General features: G+C 42.5%; 1 protein-coding gene across 2 annotated transcripts in view; it reads right to left on the bottom strand.

The window, feature by feature from the left end:
• The window catches only part of LOC142664638 (sorting nexin-6), a 75377-nt gene that overhangs the window by 8497 nt on the left and 41928 nt on the right, over positions 1 to 24952 (bottom strand). The window contains exons 7-13 of one of the 2 annotated variants that reach the window (XM_075843816.1): positions 20672 to 20767; positions 20482 to 20587; positions 15461 to 15536; positions 13306 to 13345; positions 9951 to 10037; positions 5013 to 5172; positions 4222 to 4320 (exon numbers count right to left, since the gene is read on the bottom strand). In XM_075843816.1, coding sequence (XP_075699931.1) covers positions 4280 to 4320; positions 5013 to 5172; positions 9951 to 10037; positions 13306 to 13345; positions 15461 to 15536; positions 20482 to 20587; positions 20672 to 20767 — 606 coding nt within the window. In that variant the 3' untranslated portion in view covers positions 4222 to 4279. Of the gene's footprint in view, positions 1 to 4221; positions 4321 to 5012; positions 5173 to 9950; positions 10038 to 13305; positions 13346 to 15460; positions 15537 to 20481; positions 20588 to 20671; positions 20768 to 24952 lie in introns of those variants that run through there. The other variant, XM_075843815.1, reaches the window with a different exon arrangement.

Here is a 24952-nt window from a genome sequence, read left to right as displayed (position 1 = left end):
TACCATTTCTGCGCGGGGAAAAGTACATCAGACACGACTTGCCCCAGTTAATGGACAGTCCAGAAAAATCTCCAAACCTATCAATTATGGTCATTGCTTCATCTAGGGACTCATCAGGAGATGACATAAATAGCAACAGGTCGTCAGCATATAATGCCACTCGGTGTTCCGCAGAGTCTAGGGGTATACCCCGGTAAACCACATCCGATCTAAGTCGAATAGCTAAGGGTTCTACAGCGATTGCAAATAATAAAGGTGAAAGCGGACACCCCTGTCTGGTACCACGAGCCAAATCAAAGTATGGGGAGAGCTGTCCGTTTAAGAACACCGCTGCTCTGGGATGAAGATACAATAAGGAGACCCAATGACAGAACACAGGGCCAAATCCAAACCTCCGCAGAACTTGAAGTAGATATGGCCATTCAATAGAGTCAAAGGCCTTTGCTGCATCCAAAGATGCCAAGGCCCAGTCCGCACCCTGCCGCGATGCAATCTGAGAAACAATTTGGACTCTGCGTAGGTTGTCCGACGTACTTCTCCCCTGTATAAACCCGGCCTGATCAGGATGGATAATAGAGGGCATAATACCATTAAGTCTATTTGCCAATACCTTAGTTAAAATTTTATAATCTACGTTAAGTAATGCTATAGGCCGATAGGAAGAACAGTCCAAGGGATCTTTATCTGGTTTAAGTATCACCACTACTGTGGCTTCATAGAAGGAGTCGGGCAGGGACCCCGCTAACAAGGATTTATGGTAGGTCTGAAGGAGTTCTGGGAGTAACTGCTCTTGGTATTTCAAATAAACTTCTAAAGGTATTCCATCCGGTCCCGAGGCTTTCCCCTTAGACATATCAGTCACTGCCTCATTCAGCTCTTCTATCGTGATCATACTATCAAGTAGGAGACTCTGTTCATTAGTTATAGAGGGGCAGGGGACAGATTCACAATATACCTGCAACTCTTCTGCCGTTTCCGTAGTTCTAGAGACATATAAGTCTTTGTAAAAATCAGAAAATGCAGAAAGTATATCTGACGTAGCAGTGAGAATAACCCCATTAGGGCTTCTAATTTTCAAGATAGCTGGGGAGGAAGTATTCTGATGGATGAGGTGTGCTAACAGGCTGCTGGATTGGTTTCCCTGTTCAAAATACTTCTGGTTTGCAAAGAACATTTTACGCTTGCTTTTTTCCGTCAAATACAGCAAATATTGTCTTCCCGCTTTTAACCAGCTGACCCTATTGTTCTCCGATGGGTCCGAGACATAAGTGGCCTCTAGTACCTTGCAGAAGTTAGCTAGTTCCTGTTCCCTTTTAACCGATTCCTTTTTAATATAAGAAATGGAGGACTGGAGACAGCCCCTCAAATAGGCTTTTAATGCATCCCAGTAAGCTGAGTGATTTGTACCATTTCCGTTGCCCTGTGTGTAAATATGAATTTGATCGGGAATGCGATCCTGCTGGGTAAATTGAGTTAACCAAAATGGATGTATTTTCCTACAGATATGGCTCCTTCTCTGGGACGTGACCAATTTAACCATCATAGGGGAGTGGTCAGAAAACACCCGGGGTAAATGTTCTACAGATGAGAGCATCGAACATGCTCGTACATTACCGCAAATGTAGTCAATCCGGGACAATGCATTTCTCCCCGGGGTATAACAAGTATATTCTAGAACATCCGGCCACATATACCTCCATAGATCATGCCATCCCACCTCTTCCAGAAATAGCAATAAAGAAGGGGGTCTAGCTATACCGGGGGGATCTGTCCCCACATCCGGACGAAATCTGTCCAATGTAGGATTTGCTACAGTATTATAGTCTCCCATGCAGAGGACCGTAGCTTGGGGATACTCTGATGCAAATTTGGCTGCCTCATATAGTACCGCTAGGGATTGTGTCGGGGGAATATAAATACCCAGTATGACAAAAGGATGACTCTCTATCCAGGCATGTACAAAAATATATCTCCCATCTGGGTCTTTTTGCATAACTCCTGGCTCCCACCTTAGGGACTTGTGAATTAACAAGGAGACCCCCCTGGAATATGAGGAGTGCGTGGAGTGAGCTGACCATTGTATCCATGGCTTCCTCATAAATTTAATAGTGTCTGACATTAAGTGCGTTTCTTGCAAACATATTATTTGCGGGCCTCTTGCCCTGATCTGTGAGAAGATTTGATTGCGTTTACGTGGCTCTCCCAGTCCCCGCACATTCCAAGACATAACACTTAGAAACATCATGCACCGCTAAATGAACGATCCTTAAAATACAAAAGTAGAAGATTTAACAAAACAACAATAGTAGGAGGGTGAACTCAGTCGCCCTATCAAGAAAATCTTCCGAACTAGGGGAATATATCCCTTCTGAATCACGGGGGTAGCCTGTGTGAGACTGGAAACTCCACACAGACTATTACTCCAACTTCCCTCCTCCAGCGTCTCCAACCCACATAAGACAGGCATACAACCCGTCACATTAGAACCCGCAATAATATGGAGTATCTAGTCGCCTCAGATCGGTCTAGCAACCCATTCATGGACAATCCCAATCCAATATCAACAATATAAGCAAAAGTAAAATACAGTGGTTAGAGAGAGCATACATTCAATGAAAACGTATCAGATATGCATATATTATACCACAACGCAGCAACCTGGATCAACGTCAAGAGAAGAGGATAATAAAAGTTCCCGGAGCAGTCCTCAGCTCCACAAAAGTCCCAGAGTCTCCGTGTCCACGATTCTAGGTGTCGGATAGTAAAACCACAATCATGGTCTGGGGCCTAGGTTATTTCGGCTGTTCAGCCATTCGTCAGCCTCTCCCGGAGTATTGAAAAAGATAGATTTATCATGATGTACAACTCTGAGCCGTGCTGGGAAGACCATGGAGTATTGAATCTGAAGATCTCTCAACCGTCGTTTAATGCCGACAAATGTAGCTCGAGCTTTCTGGAGTGCTGCAGAGAAATCTGGAAAAATCGTGACCGTAGCGGCGTTGTGTGTGATCTGGCCTTTTTGGCGCGCAGCTCTCAAAATGGCGTCTCTATCTTTGCTGCTGAGTAAGCGAACCAACATAGGCCTAGGCATGGCCCCTGGCGGTGGTGGTCTGGCGGGAACGCGATGTGCTCGTTCAACCGCATAGGCCGCAGACAGTGTAGCATCAGGCAGCGTATCTTTGAGCCATTGCTCCATAAATGTCCCTGGATCTCTGCCTTCAGCACGCTCTGGCAGGCCCAGGATACGAACATTATTCCTGCGCATCCTATTCTCAAGATCATCCGATCTTTGCGCCCATGCTTCTGCAGCCCTTTCCAAGGCCCCGATTTGCCGCGCCACAGGAGCAGAATCATCCTCTATTTGCGAGATCCGAGTTTCGGTATCACGAACCCGGTCTCTTAGCTTCTGGAGATCCTGACGCATCAATCCAAGGTCCACCTTAACCTCATTTATTTTCCCAGTAAGAGAAGTAGTAGACTCACGTATAGCAGTCAGGAGCTGTGCTGTGACTTGTTTCAGTGATGGTTCCGGATCCTCATCTCCCTGAGGGTCCGCCTCGTCATGCTGCTGTCCAGGAGTAACGGCGCCATGATGGCTACTTGCTCTGGCGAACTCTTTAAGGCGGTCAGCGGCCGCCGAATTGCGTGTCTTGCTCATTTTGAGCTCTCCTCTACTGTGCCTGCGATTGCCCCACGTTCAAGAAGTTTTTGCGGGAAGTTTTACAGCAGGATTAATGCAGAAACACCGGAGCCGGGACGGAGCTCTCACAGCATGCGACTGCTCGCGGCGGAAGTCAGCCACGCCCCCAAGTACTTTCATTTTTAAAACAAAAAAAAAAAAAGGTTCTTTATTTGCGATTCAGGAATGCAACGCGTTTCGACCTTGCGCCAGTCATCATCAGGATATTTAGTGACTTTTCAGTTACCAGTCACAGTACAAACAGGGGCTGTCAGTGTGACAGCCCGATCCTGCCAATTGGAACTGCATGCCATTAGCACGTTAATTTACGTGGTGGGGTTAGAAACGATTACCCCCTTCCTCAGTGACCGTGCGTCCTTTCTTGATACCTCAGCTATCAGACATTTGCTTTATTACATTAGCAACGATTTTAAATAAAATGTTAGTTATACAGAGATGTAATAGACTTGAACAAATAGAACGGGTGGATTTGCGCTTTACAGAACTCGGTTATTGCTAGTGTTTTTTTGGGTTATTTATTTTTTATTTTTTAAAAACAGATGTTGAATTTCATCTACAATGTTGTTGCCAACGCCTCTATCAGATGCCTGTTCCTGGAATCTGTTCTTCCTGTTTTGTATCTTTCCATTTAAAAAAAAAAAAAAAAGGAAAAAGCTTAGAAACGTGTCAGCGCTTTTGAAAATGCTTTGTTATGGCAACACCACAATTTTAATTTTTAGCAATTAGTTTTTTTTTCCTTGTAAAAGTACTAAAAAAACACAAAACCTGTACAAATATATACTGTATAAATTTGGTATCGCTGTAGTCTTATTGACCCATAGAATAAAGTTAACATGTCGTTTACGGCACGGTAAATGATGTAAAAACGAACCCCCGCCCCCCACAAAAAAAATAATAAATAAATAGAGGAATTGCCGTTTCATTCTGATTCCACCCCACAAAGAATTTTTTCCAGTTTTATTTTAGAATGTAGAAATAAGGGCGTGATCATTTTGCAATTACAAGTATGCAAAAGCAGGTCACATTTTTAATGAGTCACACGACAATCCACTGTGCAGAAAAAAAAAATGCAATTGAGCAATTCTTCAAAAACCACAAAAGGACTTGTTTTTTTACCCCTCCCTAGACTAATGCAGTGTGTACAGAGAATTACCAACTATTCAGAGTCGCTCTATTATAAAACATACAGTCCAAGTTGCTTATCGTTTCAATTTAAATTGGAAGGTTACTGGACTATTATTAGAGCACGTTGCATAGATGAGCCATTATGGGTAGAGACATCTCGAAGATAATTCATACTTTATTGTGTTACCTTGTTTAGCAGATTCAGAGATTTTTTCAAACTTCTGGCAGCACAATTGCTGAGTGGTTTCCGCCGACAGCACATCCTTGTTTTTAGCCCTTGCTTTATCTAGTGCTTTATTGGCATTTTCATAATCTACCAAAGAGCGAGATCTTCTGTACAAGAGATCCTGAAAATGAGAATAGTTATCAGAACGGCAGCAATTATTATTTTCTGCCTTTGTCATTAAGAATCTTTTTTTAGAAGGGTATTAATCATATCCTTTCCTTCAACTAAAAAAAAAGTTATTGAAATGTGATAGGGGGGGGGAACATTATATTCAACTAGGGGTCTGAACACTGGAAAGAAATACTGCCCTGCTCTATATAAATGTTCCCTCTATCCCGAGGAGTTAACCAGTAGCACAGGAGTACCAGCAAGGATCAGGTTCATCTGGAGGCCACTAAACCTCTGTAAGGCCAGGACACAACGAGTTTGATGCAGTTTTTGGATCAGTTTTTTGAGCCAAACACAGGAGTGGACACCAAAGAATGGAGATGCATCAGTCTTTTCTATACACCTTTCCTTCAGATCCACTTCTGGCTTTGGTTAAAAAAACTGCACCAAAACTGTGATTTTACCCTATAGTGAACTCTACATAGCCTATCCCATGGATCCTTATAGAAGCTGCATTCATCCGGCAGTGGACGGTAGTGTGGATCTACTAAAGGATATCGATTTCTTAATGTGGATGACAGTCAAGATGGTTTAAAGGGAAGGTGTCATGATTTTTTTTTATTATATTGCTTTTAATATATTAACTAATTTTATTTATTGGTGTACTCATGTTCTACTTTTTACTGTGTTTTTACTTCTCTATGGGGGCTGCCATCCCCCCCCCATCTCTGTCTGTGTCGATTACCGACACATACAGAGATAGAATACGGCACATGCAACCCCATAGAGAATGCAAACGGGAACCATTCCATTCTCTGAAGCGTACACGGTCTGTGTGGGAACGGCGCATGCGCCGCTCCCACACAGACCAAAACGAAGCTCGTTCGCAGAACGAAATCCGGCGCCATTTTCATGTGGAACGGAAGCCGCTGCCGGACAGTAAGATGACGATTTCCAGCCATATGTTCAAGGAAGCGGAAGGAATAGGAGTGGAGGCGGCGGCAGGAGCAGGTAATTTATGTTCATGTATGTGATGTGTGTATTACGTTCGTGTTATACTGTCTGCTGAGCCCTATATCCAATCCTCCTACAGTCGCTCAGAAAATGGCGGCACACAGTGTAGGAGGTTTCAAGATTCAAACCCCTCCTTCTCCTGGCACTAGCCAGAAGGGAGGGGGGATTGTGTGAGGACACTAGAGAGATTGTGTCCACCCCAAATTTGCAGCATAAATCAATGATGTTGCTTTACAGTGTCCATGCAGCAATTTTGGGAACTGCTCCCTCTAGTGTCCAGCACATGGAAATGTTATAAATTAGAATCTAATTTATAATATTTCCTTGTGAAAAAATTAAAACAATGTGTAATCACTCAAATTGTAATTGTTTAAATGAAAAAAATAAATAAATAAATAAAATTTCTAGCGACACATTCCCTTTAAAGCACATTTCACCATCTGACTACAAATTCACTGAAGTGCTGAAAACATAGCCGGTCTTTGAGACACAAAGGTCACACTAAGGCTTGAGAGTAGGAATATTTCAAGGGGACAAATGATTTATCGCCTTTCACTTTTGTATTCCTGTGCAATGCTGATAAGATCTGGCAGCATTTAAGTATGTATATTTTAAGTCCGGAAACAAAGCAGCTAAAGGTGTAGTCCTGCAAATAAGACTGCATCTAAATGTATGGGAAATAGTGCCATTTTCTAGAATACATTATAATTAATCTAATTATCTCGAGTTATCCTCCTGCCTAGAATACATCTTAGAGAGGTGTTGCCCATGTACACAACCACCTGGAGTCCTCTCCTGTGGTGGTCGGCCACGTGCAGATCTTTTATGCCATCCTGTGATAGAACCAGACCGTTCCAAAAAGATCGCTAAGTCCGCTCCGGGCAGGCGCAGTGCACAGAAGCGGGCAACATAGCTTGCTTCCAACTTCATCTAAACCAGGGGTCTCAAACTTGGCCGGGTAAGTGGGCCACATATAGAAAAAAAATGTGACGGGCCACATTACTTTCAAAGTTGATACAATACAAAATTATTGTTAATCAATTAGTTATTTGAACTACTATACTACATTACTATAATACTACACTACTATAATACCCCTAGGTTTAAACTTAACGGAAATTTGCGAGATTTCTCCACGTGCTTATTTCAACAATCCCGTTTTCCAGCTTAAGTGTTGCTAAATGCAGTCCGGCGGCTCAGTTGGCAGCGTTTGGCAAATACACAAATGTCAAGATTGGGCAGCCCCTTTTTAGATAGTGCCACAGTGCCCTCTGTAGATACTGCCATTATCTAGGGGTGTGTGGCAGTATCTACAGTGTCCTCTGTAGATACTGCCACACACCCACAGTGCTCCTTGTAGATGCAGTGCCACACGCACGACCCTTGTAGATAGTACCACACACCCCTTGTAGATGGTGACAAACACACACCCCTTGTAGACAGCTCCATTGGGGCTCCCTCTAGGAGTGGAATCCCCAGCTAGAGCTTTGCCAACGCTTTGGCACGGGATTCCTCTGCTGCAGGAGCCCATGATGTCACTGTCCATACAGAGTGATGTCAGGGGATCCTCCTGGACCGGAATGTGATGTTGGGGGCAACCCCAGAGCCGGTGTCCCAGAGCAGAGCACAAGTATAGGCTCTGCTCCGGAACTCTGGGGAAGAAACGGAGATCAGTGTCCATATATGGACATTGATGTCAGGGGCTTGCCCGGAGCTGGAGTCCTGGAGCAGAGCCGCGTCTAGCACTCTGCCTAGGATTCCAGCTCTGCTCCTGACATCACTGTTCATATATGGACAGAGATGTCAGGGGCAACCCCAGTGCTGGAGTCCCAGGCAGAGCGCTAGTAGCGCTCCTACTGGGACTCCAGCTGCGCTCCTTACATCATTGTCCAGCTCTGGGGAAGTCCCAGACATCGCGTGTCCATATATAGACAGCGATGTCAGGGAATTCCAGAGTCCCTGAGCAGAGCCGATACTAGCGCTCTGCCCGGGACTCCGCACTGGGGAAGACCCTGACAACACGGTCCATATATGGACAGCAATGTCAGGGAATTCCACATAGTCCCGTAGCAGAGCCGATACTAGCGGCTCTGTGTCCCACGGGCCGCAGATGACAGCCTCAGGGGCCACAAGCGGCCCGCGGGCTTGAGACCCTTGATCTAAACTATCCTGCTATTCCGTCTGCATGCATTAAAATGTGATCTAACGTAGACTTAAAGAGGCTCGGTCACTATATTATAAGTGCCCTATCTTGTACATAATGTGATAGGCGCTGTAATGTAGATTACAGCAGTGTTTTTTTATTTAGAAAAACGATCAAAGTTATGACCCATTTTAGAGTTATGCTAGTGACTTATGTCCGAGTGGACAACTGGGCGTGTTTTACTTTTTGACCAAGTGGGCGTTGTGGAGAGAAGTGTATATCGCTGACCAATCAGCGTCATATACTTCTCTCCATTCATTTTCACAGCACATAGTGATCTAGCTAGATCACTATATGCAGTCACTTACTCACATATTAACGTTACTGAAGTGTCCTGACAGTGAATAGACATCACTACCAGGACGTGATGTCTATTCAGAATCCTGACACTTCGGTAAAGTTTGTGTGAAATTTACCGCAAGCAAATAAAAGCCGCTGCGGAAAAAATAACGCCTCCGCCTCCGCCCCCCCCCCCATTGAAATCAATGGGAGGCAGTTTTAACAGTTCCTTGGTGTTGATTCAGACGCGCTTTCTGCAACAAAATCAGTGTAAAAAAAAACCAAAAAGGACTCCAACTGGGCCTTACGGTCTTCCCTGCAACTTAGACCATGTGAAACCTAAGGGCTTGTCCACACACAATGGAATCTCTGCAGAAAATTTCAGCAGTAATTCCTATGATAAACAGATATTCCGCTGCGTAAATTGCTGCGTAAATTGCTGCGTTTTTCCCAATGCTGGGAGATGGTGACATGTCCTCTGAAAAACGCAGCAATTCTGTCCACATTCCGCAGCAGGAAAGGACATGCTACGGTCCGAAAAATACGCACCGCATGTGAATTTCAGCTCAAAATTTTTACATAGCGTGTGGATGAGATGTTAAATCTCATCCACTGTGAAGTTACTGTATTCTGCTGCGTTTTATCTGTCCAAAATTTCGGACGGAGAAAACATGGCAATTCCGCAGCGTGTGGACGAGCCCTAAAGGGGAATTATGCACGGTGAGCTGACAAACTCTTGCTTTTCTTATCTGGATGGATGTGCTCCTCCTTCTACAGATAGAATTATTTTTCAGTAAAGTTACGCTGCTCCTGTGGCTCTGGGAGCTTGAACCAGGCTGCTCTGAATTGCAGTCACATGTGTGGGCTGTAAGCCCACCTACCAACCCAGATATAGACGAATACAAGAAGCTGCTGGGGGCAGTGGTCATTTTTTTACAAACTTACACTCCTATACCTGGATCATCGTTAGCCTTACTGAACGTATCTAGTGCTCAGCAGAAACAGTCGTAAGACCCCTTTAACGATCATGCAAGTCTCTTATAGGTGGAAACCATGACGTGTGAGCAGAGAACATGTGAGAACGGTTACCAAGAAATCCTGATGGAGACCAGTGATTCAAATGGGGTCCATCAGGTTTCAGATTTAAAGTTTTTGGGTGGTACACAAGATTTAGCGTATTCATCCTGTTAAAAAAAAAAAAAAAACAACCACTGGAAAGCTTGAGGTAACCCATTAATACAAGTCCGAACAAAGCCTTAACAGGTTTTAAATAACAGAAACACTAAACCAGTTACCTTAGCAGCTTGCGATTCCCTTAAATAATATTTTAGGAGATCGGAAAGCTTCAGGTCTTCATCAGCTGATATCCGGGCCTCAATTTTCTAAGAGGAAAAAAAAAAAAAAAAGAGGCAAGATGATAGATACAAATGAGGCACATACAGTTGGGACATTGTTTTTGTCTTGACTAATCCATCAGATCCCTCAAGATGAATGTCCACCCTTAAATGTCCAGTTACAATTTTTTTTATTTTACTTTAAAGGTATTGGGAGATCTCAGCAGACTTTGGACCAATTTTATAGTAGTCAGAGCGCAGGTTTTTTTAATTTATCAGTTGTAGTAACTACTTGCATTCCCCTCAAAATACTTCTAAGGCCGGGTTCCCATGGGTCTGATACACTGCGTAAAAACCTGCAGCACCTTCGGTCCGAAAAACCGCACCACATCGTGGTGCGTTTTTTCAGACGGAATTTCCGCTGCGGAATAAAAAGGTAGTTTATACTTACCCCCTCCCTATTCTCTGCACGTAGTCTGGACTCCTGGGATTGGCTGCAGCAGTCACATGGGATGCAACCTCATCCCAGGAGGCCAGACTGCAGGAAGAAGGGGAGCGTTCTGGGTAAGTATGATTTATTTACATATTTCCCTGAGTTTCGATTTTTGTAGCGGAATCGCTGGGATTCTGCCGCAAGAGTCGCAAAATTTGGCTTTTTTGCGGGTTTTGCATCCTCATTGAATTCAATGTGGGAAAACCCGCAACAGAAAAGCAACAAAAACGCAGCATAAATGGACATGCTGCGGATTTAAACTCTGCACTGCAGGTCAATTTATTAAGGTTTATGCTGCGTTTTTTTCCCCTAGCGCGGGCATGAGATTATCTATATCTCATCCACTTTGCTGCTACTGTAAATGCTGCAGAATTTCCGAACAGAAATAAGTTGCGGATATTCCACAGCCTTTACGCTGCGTGGTAACACGGCCTAAAGCATTTTTTTTCTTGAACGACACTACGTGGAGTACTCTGGTATGCCTTCAAGAAATCGGTTAATAAATTGACAACTGGATGTTACAATTCACCTTGTCAATGGGGCATGTCCCCACACACTGTCCAATAAGTGCTGACAGTGCCAGACCGTGTGGGGAGACACTATGGTAATGCCCAACTGTCACTTAATTCATACATTTTCAGGAGGAATAACAGCAATGGCGCACTCTAAAGAACAGGCGCACCAGCATGGTTATTTTATGGGAAACGCAAGCATCTCCTAAAACAGAAATCTCAGGAAGTATACCTGTAGGCAACCAGAATTTTTATCATTGAACTCTATGGGGGAATATATAGCAAAACTGGTGCAAAGGTAAAGTGGAGTAGTTGCCCAGGACGGCTAATCAGATTCCACCGCTCATTCTTCAGAGGCTGTAGCAAAAATAGATCAGCCACCTGACTGGTTGGCATGGGCAACTGCTCCACATTTTCCTTTGCATCAGTTTTGATATGTCTCCTAATAAGTCTATGAAGGGGGTCATTGCAGGTACTGTAAGTGCTTGTAGGGGGATGGAATACGCTTGTATTGTGGAAAATTTAAAAAACTTGTTTGTTTTAATAAAAAGTTACCGGATTAAAAAAAAAAAAAAAAAAAAAAAAAAGTCTATGAAGGGGGATTTAAAAGCTTTGTATCACAGCTGAATAGTATAAATATATATAAAATGGGTGTTCCAGCCTAAAAATTTATCTATCCACTGGAAAGTTGATAAATGTTAGATCGGTGTAGGCTGAATGCTGGGACACCCAAAAACCGCTGGAGTGAACAGTGTGGTCAAGCATGTGTTACCGCTCTTTAGTCTATGGTATGGAGCTTGACTGCAGCTCCATTTAAAAGACCTCTTTGCTGCGGCTGGGGGGGGGTTCACAGCAGTAAGACCCCCACTGATCACAATTTATCAATTTTACACTAAATAGAGGATAAATGTTAGATCAGCTCACCTGGCTGGATACCATTAACCTTCGGCTTCCAAATGAATGGTTTGTGCACGGATAGCTTGGTAAGTCGCTTACCAGTGCTTCCTAACATAGGATCTGTGTTTTTTGTTTTTTTTTACATTGGGGTCTGATTCTAGATACTTAATCCTTGCTGGACACTTGATAAAAATTTGTGGATAACTTATTGATTAGGACTTTGATGGCTCTACAAGAGATTGTTTTTAAATGTTTTCTACATCGATTGTATGTATTTGTAGGTTTTTTTGGCCATATTGTTGACCAAAAAAGATGAATTATTATTTTTTAATAATTGTGAATTTAAAGAGACTGTCACTACATTATAAGTGCCCTATCTCATACATAAGGAGATGGGCGCTATAATGTAGATGACAGTGATGCTTTTTATTTAGAAAAACTATCTATTTTAAAACACTTTATTAGCGATTTTTAGCTTTATGCTAATGAGTTTCTTAATGCCCAAGTGGACATGTTTTTACTTTCGACCAAGGCCCACTTGGTCAAAAGTAAAAACACGTGCACTTGGGCATTAAGAACCTCATTAGCATAAAGCTAAAAATCGCTAATAAAGTGGTTTAAAATAGATAGTTTTTCTAAATAAAAAGCATCACTGTTATCTACAACGCCCAGTTGTACAGAGGAGTGTATGACGCTGACCAATCAGCGACATGCACCCCTCTCCATTCATTTACACAGGAGCATCGCGTTCTTACTAGAACACGATGTGCAGCCACATACACAGACATTAACGTTACTCAAGTGTCCTGATAATGAATATACATGACCTCCAGCCTGGACGTCATGTGTATTCAGAATCCTGACACTTCTGAATCTTTTCTGTGGGATTTCCAGCAAGGGAAACGAAATCTCGTTTACATCGTAATCTCGCGAGATTACGCGTGGCTTGCTGGAAATCTCACAGAAAAGATTCAGAAGTGTCAGGATTCTGAATACACATGACGTCCAAGCTGGAGGTCATGTATAAATGTAGCCAAAACTACGTGAAGACTATGCCCACTATTCTCGTTGCTCACCAAATTTGGCAAGCTATGAGAAAAAGTTGCACATTTTACCGTTAAAAACTGAATTATTAGAGGCGCCGTGTACACTAAAACCGGGCGTACACCGCTTAATAAACGTGGACCAATGTTTCTGAATAAGAAATAAAGAAGCAATGGTCTGCAACACTGGTACACGAGGTGATGATTCCTCTGTTTAAGGGGATTAAGCCGGATTTCACGTCTAGAACCATAAATCAAAGGTTTCATTTTCACTGCCACAAAGAATGTCAAGGTCATTCTGACACGGCTCAGCTACAGTCACTTAATTTTGAGGAAATTGCCATAGCGGTAGTGAGAACTGAAATACATACACGAGTCTTGTCGAACAATTCAGACACTCTTAGGAAAAATCTGTTGGAGAAAAAAAAAAGAAAAAGTAGTGGGGGATTTTATTAAGTATTGCCCACTCTTCAGTGACCAGACAGGCAACGTATAGTTCATGCAAGATTAACAGCAATAACTTTTTGGCTATAGAAATAATTCCCCCCTCCCCCAATAGAGAGGGCTTGTTTTTGATTGTTTTAAGGTAAGTTCAGAGTGCCGATACGCTGCGTAAAATAACACAGCATATCCACCCTATGCGGCGCAGGGAATTCTGGGCAATAAAAATAAACTGTGTTGAAGTATTTCACTCGGAATGTCAACTTCAGAAAATTGCAGCACAGGCCGGCCTACTGGGATGACCATTCATCCCAGGAGACAGCTGCAGCGGCGGTCACATTGGATGAAGAGCCATCCCAGGAGGCCAGTCTGGATGAAGCAACACAGAATCTTGGGTAAGTATAAGCTTTTTTTTTTTCCTTCTGAGTTGCGTTTAGGCGGAATCTCTGCGAACGCACTGCAAAAGACACAACTGCCGCAATTTTTTAGGGGTTTTGCCTCAAAAAATAAGCAGCGTTTACGCAAAATATAATGGACATGCTGCGGAATAAAATTCTGCACTGCAGGTCAGTTTGAGCAGTTTTTCCACTATTTACGCAGCGTGTGGATGAGATTTGTTTTGTCACATCAACTTTGTGGCTACAGTATTTTCTACGGCTTTAAGAACCTACAAAATGTAGTGGGGAACATGTCAACTAGAACAAACTGACTACACAGGAAACCTCGTGATTTATCATGTTATCACTGGGAATAAATGTAGGAAGTGGAGTTGTCATTTACACTGGTTATAAACTTCCTGTGTCGGCTGCAAACATAAAATTTATATCTAGTTGGAGGACAGTAAATGTGCAAGTTTTGACATTCTTCAGGAGGGTGGAAGTGCGGTTATCAAGCTTGAGTTCTTATACTCAGCATTTTTTGGCATTTGTACTATTAAGCCCTTTTTTAATGACATGGACAATTTTTGATTTTCCTTTTTTCTTCCCCGCCTTCTAAAAGGTTTTTTTTTTTTTTTTTTTTTTTTAAATCGACAGCCATGAGTGCTTGCTTTTAGCAGGACAAATTGTTGTTTTTCATGGCACCATTTAATGTACTGGGAAACTGCCAAAAAATTATTAGCGGGGTGAGAAGCAAAAAAACGTTATTGCGCCATTTTTTGGGGGTTTTGTTTCTACGACATTCATTGTGTGGTAAAAAAGACATGTTCACTCTATTCTAAGGGTTGATACGATTACGGCAATACCAATTTTTTTTATGTTTTACGACTAAAAAACTATTTGTTAAAAAAAGTTTAGCGGCACCATATTCTGAAAGCCGTAATTTTATTTTTCCGTTGATTGAGCCGTGTGAGGGCTTATTTTTTTCTCTCAAGGCGAGCTGTGGTTTTTATTATAAAGTCGCATGTACCCCACAGTTATGCCATTTTTTGGGGGAGCTAAGGAAACCAAAAAACAGCAAATTTGGGAGTAATATTTTCTTTTTACAGCGTTGACCAAGAAGGTTGAACAACGTTAGATTGTAATAGTTTGAACTTTCACAGACGTGATACCAGTTTTAACATTTCGTAAGGATTTTTTTTTAAACTTTTGTTATTTTTTCGGTACACTACTGAAAACTTTGTTCAATTTTTTTACCCGTTTGTCCCCTTAGAGGATTTAAACCAGTGATCGTCAGATCGCTGTTAATAGTAATTTTTACAGGCTTCTGAGGCAGAAAGGCGGCTGACCTTGGGCTTTAATTGGGCCCCCGAGCTGCCATGACAACCATTGGCACTCTGCAATCGGGGGCTGAGGGGCTTTCGGAGGGGACCACCCCTCTTTCTAACGGCTCATATGCTGCGATCACTGTTCCTGGCAGCTAGTCCAGGGTGTCAGCTGTAATACACAGCTGACACCCAGAGCGTATGGAGTGTGCTCAGCGCATGAGCCCCCTCCACAATTCACCCTCCCTGCACCAGGAAGTACAGGCATGTCCTCGAGCGTGAAGGGGGTTAAAGGAACGGTTGTATTAGAGATTCCCGAAAAACTGGTCAAAGACTGCCTCCAAAGATGCAGTCAAAGATTTCTATGTACATATGTATCTTACTTGCATATGTCAGTGTTATCCTGGGTTCCCAACGCGTACATGGAGGAGCCTATTCGGTTGTAATCGTCAGCAACACCTAAAGCAAGAGGAAAAGAAAATGTAACCCAAGAGAAAAACTTTTCCACTTGTGCTGCAAGTTCATTTTTAATCACTTGAATTTATAAATTCATCAGCTGCCATATGTGCTCAGTTACTGGGTTACGAAGTCTGTTCGGTTAAAGCGTACCTAACTTTTCAGAATAATCTGTCATGTGTGTGTACATGAGGAACACCACCATTTCTGGCCATTATATTATTTATTTTTTTAGCAGTTCTCCCCTCTGCAGGCTCTCTCCAATTCTCAGTTGTTTCTGTGCTAGTGGACGGAGCCTAACTGTGGTCTTATATACACTGCACATATAGAGCTAGAAAAGGAGAATTCTGCTCTGTTATCACATATATACACCCAACATTGAAATTGCAACACCAAGAAGGACAAGGCATAAGGTTATGCAAGTCAAGGAAGTAGCAGGTGAATCTAAGATCAGCAAATGATCAAATTCTTAAAGGAACAGTGTCATCACAATTTTTTTTTTAATATGTTAAAGATGTTAGTGCTTTATTAAAAACGTTTATATTTGTGTGTTTGTGTTTTACTTTTTCTTATTTTTACACTTTTTCTTCCCTATGGGGGCTGCCATTTTTTTTTCCATTTCTGTATGTGTCGATTAACGACACATACAGACATGGAATACGGCAGCCACAGTCCCATAGGGACTGCGAACGGGTCCCGTCCCATCCACTTCTGTGTACGCCGTCTGTGTGGGAACTGCGCATGCGCCGCTCCCACACAGTCCAATTTGAAATGCGCGCCGTCCGGCGCCATTTTCCTGTGGACCGGAAGTCGCGGCCGGACAGTAAGATTACTACTTCCGGTCGCGGCTTCCGGACTTGTGCACTTGGACCAGCGGCAGCAGACGGAGCGGACGGAGCCGCGGCGGCAGGAGCAGGTAAGAGATTTCTGTGTATGTTCGTGTTTGTGTGTGTTTACTACTGTATGTAAACCTACTACACTGTGTGTTAGCTCAAAAAATGGCGACACACAGTGTAGGAGGTTAGACCGTTCAAACCCCTCGTTTATCCCGGCACTAGCCAGGATAAAGGAGGGGGGGGGGATTCTCAGAGCTCACTAGAGCGAGTGCTTTTTTCCCCAATTTTGCAGCAAAAAGCAATGTGGTTGCTTTACCACATGCAATGCTGCAATTTTGGGAATAGCTCCATCTAGTGACCAGCAATGGGAAATATTATAAATTAGAATCTAATTTATAATATTTCCTGACTCGTGAAAAAAATAAAAAAAATTTGAACAATGTTTAATCACCTACACACTAAATGTTTAATTAAAAAAAAAACAAAAAAACACATGTTTTGCTGGCAACACATTCCCTTTAAGCACCTCGCTCCAATCTGTGGCATGTGGGAGAAGCATAAGAGTCAGATTTAAAGGAAAGTTTTTATAAGCCACCTGAAACATCAAAAACCGGATCAAGTAGTGTGGGATGATTGTGCGATGCCGGTTTGTCGACGTGCCAGTTATCACCACTTGGCACAGACTGAGGGGGACAGAATCCCTTAACTGAGAGACCTTTATTTATCACTCAGGCAGATAGATATGCGTCTAGGCCGAGGTCAGCACCGTTCAACGTTGCACGTCTCAGAGGTTGGGAGAACAATAACGAACGGGAATGACAGCAAGTAGTGCAGAGGCGAACCTCTGCATGGACGAATAGTCTGATTGGAAGACACAACCAATCAGAAGGCGGATACGACATTGGGCTACGAGCCAGACGTCCAGCTACATGTGTTCCATTGACCATACACCACCGCTCTCAATGGCTATCATGGTGCACAACAAGACGGCAATGGAGGTCTATCCCTTTCAGTGAGGAGTCCCGCTTTTGTCTCGGATGCAATGATTGGTCTGGAGACCACGTGGGCAATGCCATGAAGAGGCCTTAACAAGGGAACGTCACACCTGTCCTACTGGTGCGAGTTGGCATAACATACAGTAGTCAGACCCCTCTAGTCTAGCCATTTCTCCAAAGTGTCCCAGAAGCTAGTTTTCAACAGGACAAAAACAGGCCGCATGCTGCTCCTGCGAGCAGCCTGTGTGGCTTAAATGTGCTACCATGGCCTGCAGTATATCTGGACTGGTCTCCCATCGAGCACATGTGGGATGTCATTGGTTGGCAATTGCAAAGGGAGCTACCAGTCGCCAAACTTGATGATTTGCGTGTTCAAGTGCATTCAGTGTGGCATAACATTCCTCAGACAACCATTAACCTCATTGATAGCATGCCAACGCGTGCTAGGGCAAGTATTTCTGCACGTGGCACTCGCACTCTATACCGAATAAACGAAGATGTTAGTAATATTTTGATTTCCATTTTTTCATCATTTGCATATCGATCCTGTGATTTCCATAATTCCAGAACTTTTCCTTCTTGGTGTTGCAAGTTCAACGTTGAGGAGTGTAAACAGAAGCTGCTGCAGCATGGAGGAGTTTATACAGCCGTAATGAGCAGTGTAGCTGAGAATCCCAGCACTAGGGTGAGAACTAACCAGGAGCTGCTGCAGCATGTTTGAGTGTACCTTTTTCACTTACTCCAGACTTGTATTGACAGCGTGTCGGTCTAACTCACTCTGCTCCACCCTCTCTTCTCCATAGACTTCTAATGGCAGACTGTGAAGAGACACATCCCAACCATCTGCAGTCTGTCTATTCTGCTCAGTAACCAGGGATGAACTTTGCTCGACAACAGGGGGGGGAGGGGGGGGGTTTGGCCAGCAGATTACAGGAAGGGAGACACCTAGTGGCAGTAACTTAGCATTTTTCTTTATCCATGCAAATTCTGTGAACAGTAAGTAAATTACAAAGTTGATCCATATCAGGTATATTAGATTAGAACATGTTTGATAAGTTTGCAGAGAAGTGGTTGTCTGGTGTAGGCAAAACTTCCTTAAAAGTTTTGGCTTCATGAAACGCCATTATCATACCGAGATCTGCAATTTTTTTCAATAATAGCTGCATAGGCCCCTGTGTAAGTGACTGACCGGAATCTGAACGCAATGCGCTCATCACGTTCAGTTTCCAGTGCAAAATCCCTTCGAGAATTAATAGAGCGTAAACGACGGGTCCCACAGTAATCAAACAAACACTTATCACCTATTCTATGGATAGGCGATAGTTATCCCACTGTAACATCTTTAAATACTGCAGTGAATCTAAATTGTGTTTATCAGCACAAACCGGCATTGCCACCGTACTGGGTGCAGAAAAAAAATTAGGCTTAGGACGACTTAAAAAGGCTATGTACACCTTTGATAAGGATTTATTTTTTTATATAAAAAAGGGCAGTTTGGTGCAACTTCATAATTAGTTCTTCTGTAAGATTATTCTTACTTTGAGATACAGCTACACTATTCTGCTTACAGAGCAGATTGATTCAGGTCTTAGCGAACAATACGTCAATCCCACGGACTTGACTGGTTCAGTGTCAGCAGGTCCTGCGTGTCCTGTAATCTATCAAATCTAAGTTATGAACTTAGATGTGCCGGATAGCAGGTGGATCCTGCGTGTCAGGTTCAGTGAAAGCATCTCAATAAACAAACATTTTTAAAAAAAAAACTAATTATAAAGTTGCAAACACACTGACTGACCTTTATTAAAAAAAAAAAAAAAATTATATATATATATATATATATATATATATATATATATATATATATATAAATAAATCCCTTTCAAAGGTGTTCATAGAATTTAATCTGTGCCTCTCTCACTAAAGCGGTCTGATCTTATTTTGACAAACCTGGCAGACATTAACCGTTTCAGGACCAGAATAATTTTTGTTTTTATGCTTTTGTTTCTGCTTCCCTGCCTTCAAAAGCTCATAATTTTATTTGTTCGTTGACAGCCATATGAGGGCTTAATTTTCAAGTTGTATTTTGTAATCGTACGATTTAATATTGTGTGATGTACTGGGAAGCTGGAAAAAAAAAAAATTCTGAATGGGGTGGAATTGGGAAAAAACAGCAGTCCCTCCATGTTCTTATGGGTTTTGTTTTTATGGTGTTCTGTACAGTGAAAATGACATCTTTATTCTGTGGCTTAATCCGATCACGGTGATCCCAAATGTATAGTTTGTTAAGTTTTAGTACCTTACAAAAATTTTTTAGTCTTTCAAACTTTGAATTATTATTTTTTAACCGCCATCAATTTCTGCGTATAGAGCTGTGTAAGGCGTCTTTTTGTACATGGTCGTTTTTATTAAAACCATTTTGGGGAATGTCAGGCATTTCGATCACATTTTTTGGCATTTGAATTGGCCAAAAAAAAAAACAAAACTGCGATTCGGCCATTGATAGTTTTTTCCCCCGCTATGGCGTTCACCATATTAGATAAATATTTTTATATATCGGGTAGTTTTGGGCTTTTTTTTTTTTTTACTCCTATTTAGCCCCCCTAGAGAGCTTGAACCTGCGATTAGATCGCTTTTGCCATAGACTGAAATATCACAGTATGGCAGTATGGAAAATCAGTGCATTGCTATTGAGACTTACCACAGGCAGGTCTCAATAGCAATCTTCCTATAGCAGGTCTGGGAGCGTTCAGAAAGCTCCCAGCTGCTAGAGGGATACACTGGCTCCTGCAATCTTGCCACATGGGAGCCGGTGACCGGCCCCGAAGTGAAAGGGGCAGTAAAAACCCCTCAAATGCCGGTAGTCACATCTGACACCGGAGGGGTCAAATGCTCGCTTGTAACACAGCAGAGACCGGGCGGCCATCACACCCGCTCTACTGAGCGGGTGCCATATTTAAATACCCTTCGCCGACGTAAATCTACAGATCAGTGATGGGAATGGATTAAATCTTACCAAAAAAATAAACAATCTTTCAACGGATTATACTAGGTTTATGTCAGACTTAGAAAAAACTATTTCTATTCGCAATAAATTATAATTTTAATGAAGAAACTTGCATTTGTGGGATCTCGTCATCTTATCAGACTTTGCACTTGCATCCTTTACTCGGTTGTGATATTCGACAAGAAATGTCCTCTCGTGATCAAAGAAATCATCTACATCCTTGAAAGACAAATCGGAAAAGAGAAGAAGTTGTCAGCGTTTGTTTATAACACTATGCACAATAGTGAAAAACATTTAGCTCACCTTTGTCCCAGAAACAATGACTCCATCAGCCGATTTCACTACACTTTTAAAGAAATCTTCCAGTTTTTCCTTCTTATTTTTCCCTCGAACACTTAACTGTAAACACACAAATAACATTTATTGGGTCAATGTTTACGGCCTCCAACACAATGACAAATTTTATTTGCACCAATGCTACTTTAAAACAAATTCACATTTAAATTGCACAGAATAAATTCTTTACTTGGATATTAATATTCTACTACCGCATATTCCTGAAGGGGGTATTCCCAATGTATACATGTATGGCAAATCCACAGGATATGCCATAAATGACAGAGAGGTGTGGGTCTCAGAGCATCTGCATCCATCTCCAGAATGTGGGGGTACGATGACAGGGGTGACCATGGCTCTCTCCGTTCATTCTCACGAAAGTTACAGACACGGCCTAGCTAGGTTAAAAATACCCCTTTAGGGCCAGTTCACACAGTTTGACGAGTTTTTTGACGCGGAAACCACGCCGCAAAACTCGCCAAAAAATGGCCGAAAACGCCTCCCATTGATTTCAATGGGAGGCGGAGGTGTTTTTTCCCGCAAGCGGAAAAAACAGCTTGTGGGAGAAAGGGACATGCCCTATCTTCAGGCGTTTACGCCTCTGACCTCCCATTGAAATCACTGAGGCAGAGAAAGCATATTTTGCAGCATTTTAGGCCCGCGGCGCTCAATGGCCGCAAGCGAAAAATCGCTGTGAACAACGGCGTGCAGGCAGAGGAAAATCTGCCTCAAAATTCCAAACAGAATTTTGAGGCAGATTTTCCTCCTGCAAACAACTCCGTGTGAACCCAGCCTTAACCCCTTCCCTCCGGATCACGTATATAAACGTCATTAAAATCGGTGGCTTACCGCCTTTTCACGTAAATGTACGTCATGGAGATGAAGCTGGCTCAGGAGCTGAGCCAGCGACATCACCACCGGGTGACAGCTGTATGTTACAGCTGGCACCCTAAGGTATCGGCCAGTACCGGAGCTAGCCTCCGATCCGACCGATTAACCCCTCACATGCTGCGTTCAATAGAGATCGCAGCATGTGAGGAGTTTATAGCCACCGGCACCCCAGCAACGTGATCGCTGGGTTGCCGGTGGCTGCAAAGGCGATCGGAGGGCTAATGCTTACCTCCCGATCAGCCTGTAACGGAATCCTCCTATGCCCCGTCGGCGGGGCCCAGGAGGCTTCCGGTAACATCGCAAGATGGCGCCGGCTCAGCTTCCGGCTCAGAAGCTGAGTCGGCATCATCAGCAGTGGGTGTCCGCTGTATGTTACAGCGGACACCCCGATCTATCGCCAGGAACCGGAGCTAGCTCCGATTCCTGGCATTAACCCCTTCGATGCAGCGATCCATTGTGATCGCTGCATCCTAGAGGTTTGTAGAAAATCGGCAGCCTTGCCATGCGATGGCAAGGCTGGCGACTGCTACCATGGCAACAGGAGCCCTAACAATGGACTCCTGTCTGCCATTACGTAAGCTGATTAGGCCCCGCCCAGAGGCGGAGCCTGATCGGCTTGCGGTCAGTGAACAACTGACAGTTCCAATACATTGCACTACATAGGTAGTGCAATGTATTAGAACATCAAACAAACAGTTGGACATTCAAGTCCCCTAGTGGGACTAAAGAAAAGTGTAAAAAAAAGTGTAAAAAAAGTAAAAATAAAAGCTGGAAAACATACAATAAAAGTTTCAAATAATAACACAAAACACAATCGCCCTTTTTCCCTTATCAAGTCATTTATTATTGAAAAAAATAATAAAGCCATACATATTTGGTATCGCAGCGACCGTAACGACCTGAACTATAAAAATATTATGTTGTTATTTATCCAGCGCAGTGAACGCCGTAAAAAAACAAAACACTGCCATAATTACTGTTTTTTTGGTCACTGTCTTCCAAAAATTGAAATAAAAAGTGATCAAAAAGTCGCATGTATCCAAAAATGGTACCGATAAAATCTATACCTCGTCTCGCAAAAAAACAAGCCCTCACACAGCTCCATCGATGAAAAAATGTAAAAGTTATGGCTCTCACAACTTGGCGATAGAAAAAATACATTCTCTTTCCAAAAGTAATTTTATTGTGCAAAAAGTTATAAAAAAGTTCTATAAATTTGGTATCGCCGGAATCGTACTGACCCGCAGAATAAAGGTAACATGTAGTTTATAACGTACGGTGAACGGTGTATATAAAAAAAAAAAGTGGCACAAGCTGGTCATGACATATTTGACACTGAATTGGCATATCTAGGGAAACATTTTAATTTGTACCTTCCGCAGCGCAATCATTTATGGAAAAGACACGTGGGGTGAAAATGCTCACTACACCTCTTAATAAATGCCTTGAGGGGTGCAGTTTCCAAAATGGGGTCACTTCTCAGGGGTTTCTTTTATTATTTCACATCAAAGCCTCTGCAATTGTGAACCAATACTTTATAAGTCGCCAAATTAGGCCTCAATTTTACATGGTACACTTTCACTCCTGAGCCCTGTCGAATGTCCAGGTAAAAGATTAGGGCCACATGTAGGGTGATTCTAAAACAGGGAAACACCGCATAATAATTGAGAGTTGTCTTGTTATGGTGGCACAAGCCGGGCACCACATATTGGCGTATCTAAGGAAAAATTCCCATTTTCATTCTCCCACATCGTGTGCACATGAATTTCTGCAAAACACCTGTGGGGTTAACATGCTCACTACACCCCTAGGTGAATACCTTGAGGGTGTTGTTTCCAAAATGGGGTCACTTCTGGGGGGGATCCACTGTTTTGGTCCCACAGGGACTTTGCAAATGCAACATAGCGACCAGAAACCAAATGCAGCAAAATCTGTACACCAAAAGCAAATGGCGCTCCTTCCCTTCTGAGCCCTGCCGTGTGCCCAAACAGCATTTTACGACCACGTGTGGGGTATTGCCGTACTCCAGAGAAGTTGCTTTACAAGCGTTGGGGTTCTTTTTTTCCTTTATTTGTTGAGAAAATTAAAAATTTGGAGCTAAAGCTACGTCTTATTGAAGAAAAAGGATTTTTTTTATTTTCACTGCCCAATTCTAATAAAATCTATGAAACACCTGTGGGGGCAAAATGCTCACTACACCCCTAGATGGATTCCTCAAGGGGTGTAGTTTTCTCAATGGAGTCACTTTTTTGGCGTTTTCACTGTTTTGGTACCTCAGGGGCTTTGCAAATGCGACATGGCCTGCGCAAACCATTCCTGCTAAATTTGAGCTCCAAAAGCCAAATGGCGCTCTTTCCCTTCTAAGCTCCGCCGTGTGTCCAAACATCCGTTTATAACCACATGTGGGGTATTGTTTTACTCGGGAGAAATTGCTTTACAAATGTTGTGGTGCTTTTTCTCCTTTAGTCCTCGTGGAAATTAGAAAAAATTAGCTAAACCTACATAATCTTTGAAAGAATGACTATTTTTATTTTCACGGCCTACTTCCAATAATTTCTGCAAAAAAACCTGCGGGGTCAAAATGCTCACTATACCCCAGATAATTTCCTCAAGGGGTGTAGTTTCCAAAATGGGGTCACTTTTGGTGGATTTCCACTGTTTTGGCACCGAAAGAGCCCTTGAAACCTGACATGGTGCCTAAAATATTTTCTAATAAAAAGGAGGCCCAAAATCCACTGGGTGCTCCTTTGCTTCTGAGGCCAGTGCTTCAGTCCATTACCACACTAGGGCCACATGTGGGATATTTCTAAAAACTGCAGAATCTGGGCAATAAATATTGAGTTGCGTTTCTCTGGTAAAAAACTTGTTACACAAAAAAAATAGAATAAAAATGAATTTCTGCAAAAAAAAAATGAAATTTGAAAATTTCACCTCTACGTTGCTTTAATTCCTGTGAAACGTTTAAAGGGTTAAGAAACTTTCTAAATGCTGTTTTGAATACTTTGAGGGGTGAAGATTTTAAAATGGGGTGACTTTTTGGCGGTTTCTAATATATAAGGCCCTAAAAGCCGCTTCACAACTGAACTGGCCCCTGTAAAAATAGCCTTTTGAAATTTTCTTGAAAATGTGAGAAATTGCTGCTAAAGTTCTAAGCCTTGTAACGTCCTAGAAAAATAAAAGGATGTTCAAAAAACGATGCCAATCTAAAGTAGACATATGGGGGATGTTAATTAGCAACAATTTTGTGTGGTATAACTGCCTGTCTTACAAGCAGATACATTTACATTTAGAAAAATGCAAATTTTTGCCATTTTTCACCAAATTTTGGTGTTTTTCACTGGTAAATATTGAATTTAT

Source organism: Rhinoderma darwinii, chromosome 12, assembly GCF_050947455.1.
Source record: "Rhinoderma darwinii isolate aRhiDar2 chromosome 12, aRhiDar2.hap1, whole genome shotgun sequence".
In the NCBI taxonomy this organism is placed as follows: domain Eukaryota; kingdom Metazoa; phylum Chordata; class Amphibia; order Anura; family Rhinodermatidae; genus Rhinoderma; species Rhinoderma darwinii.
This window is presented reverse-complemented; position numbering and strand designations above follow the sequence as displayed.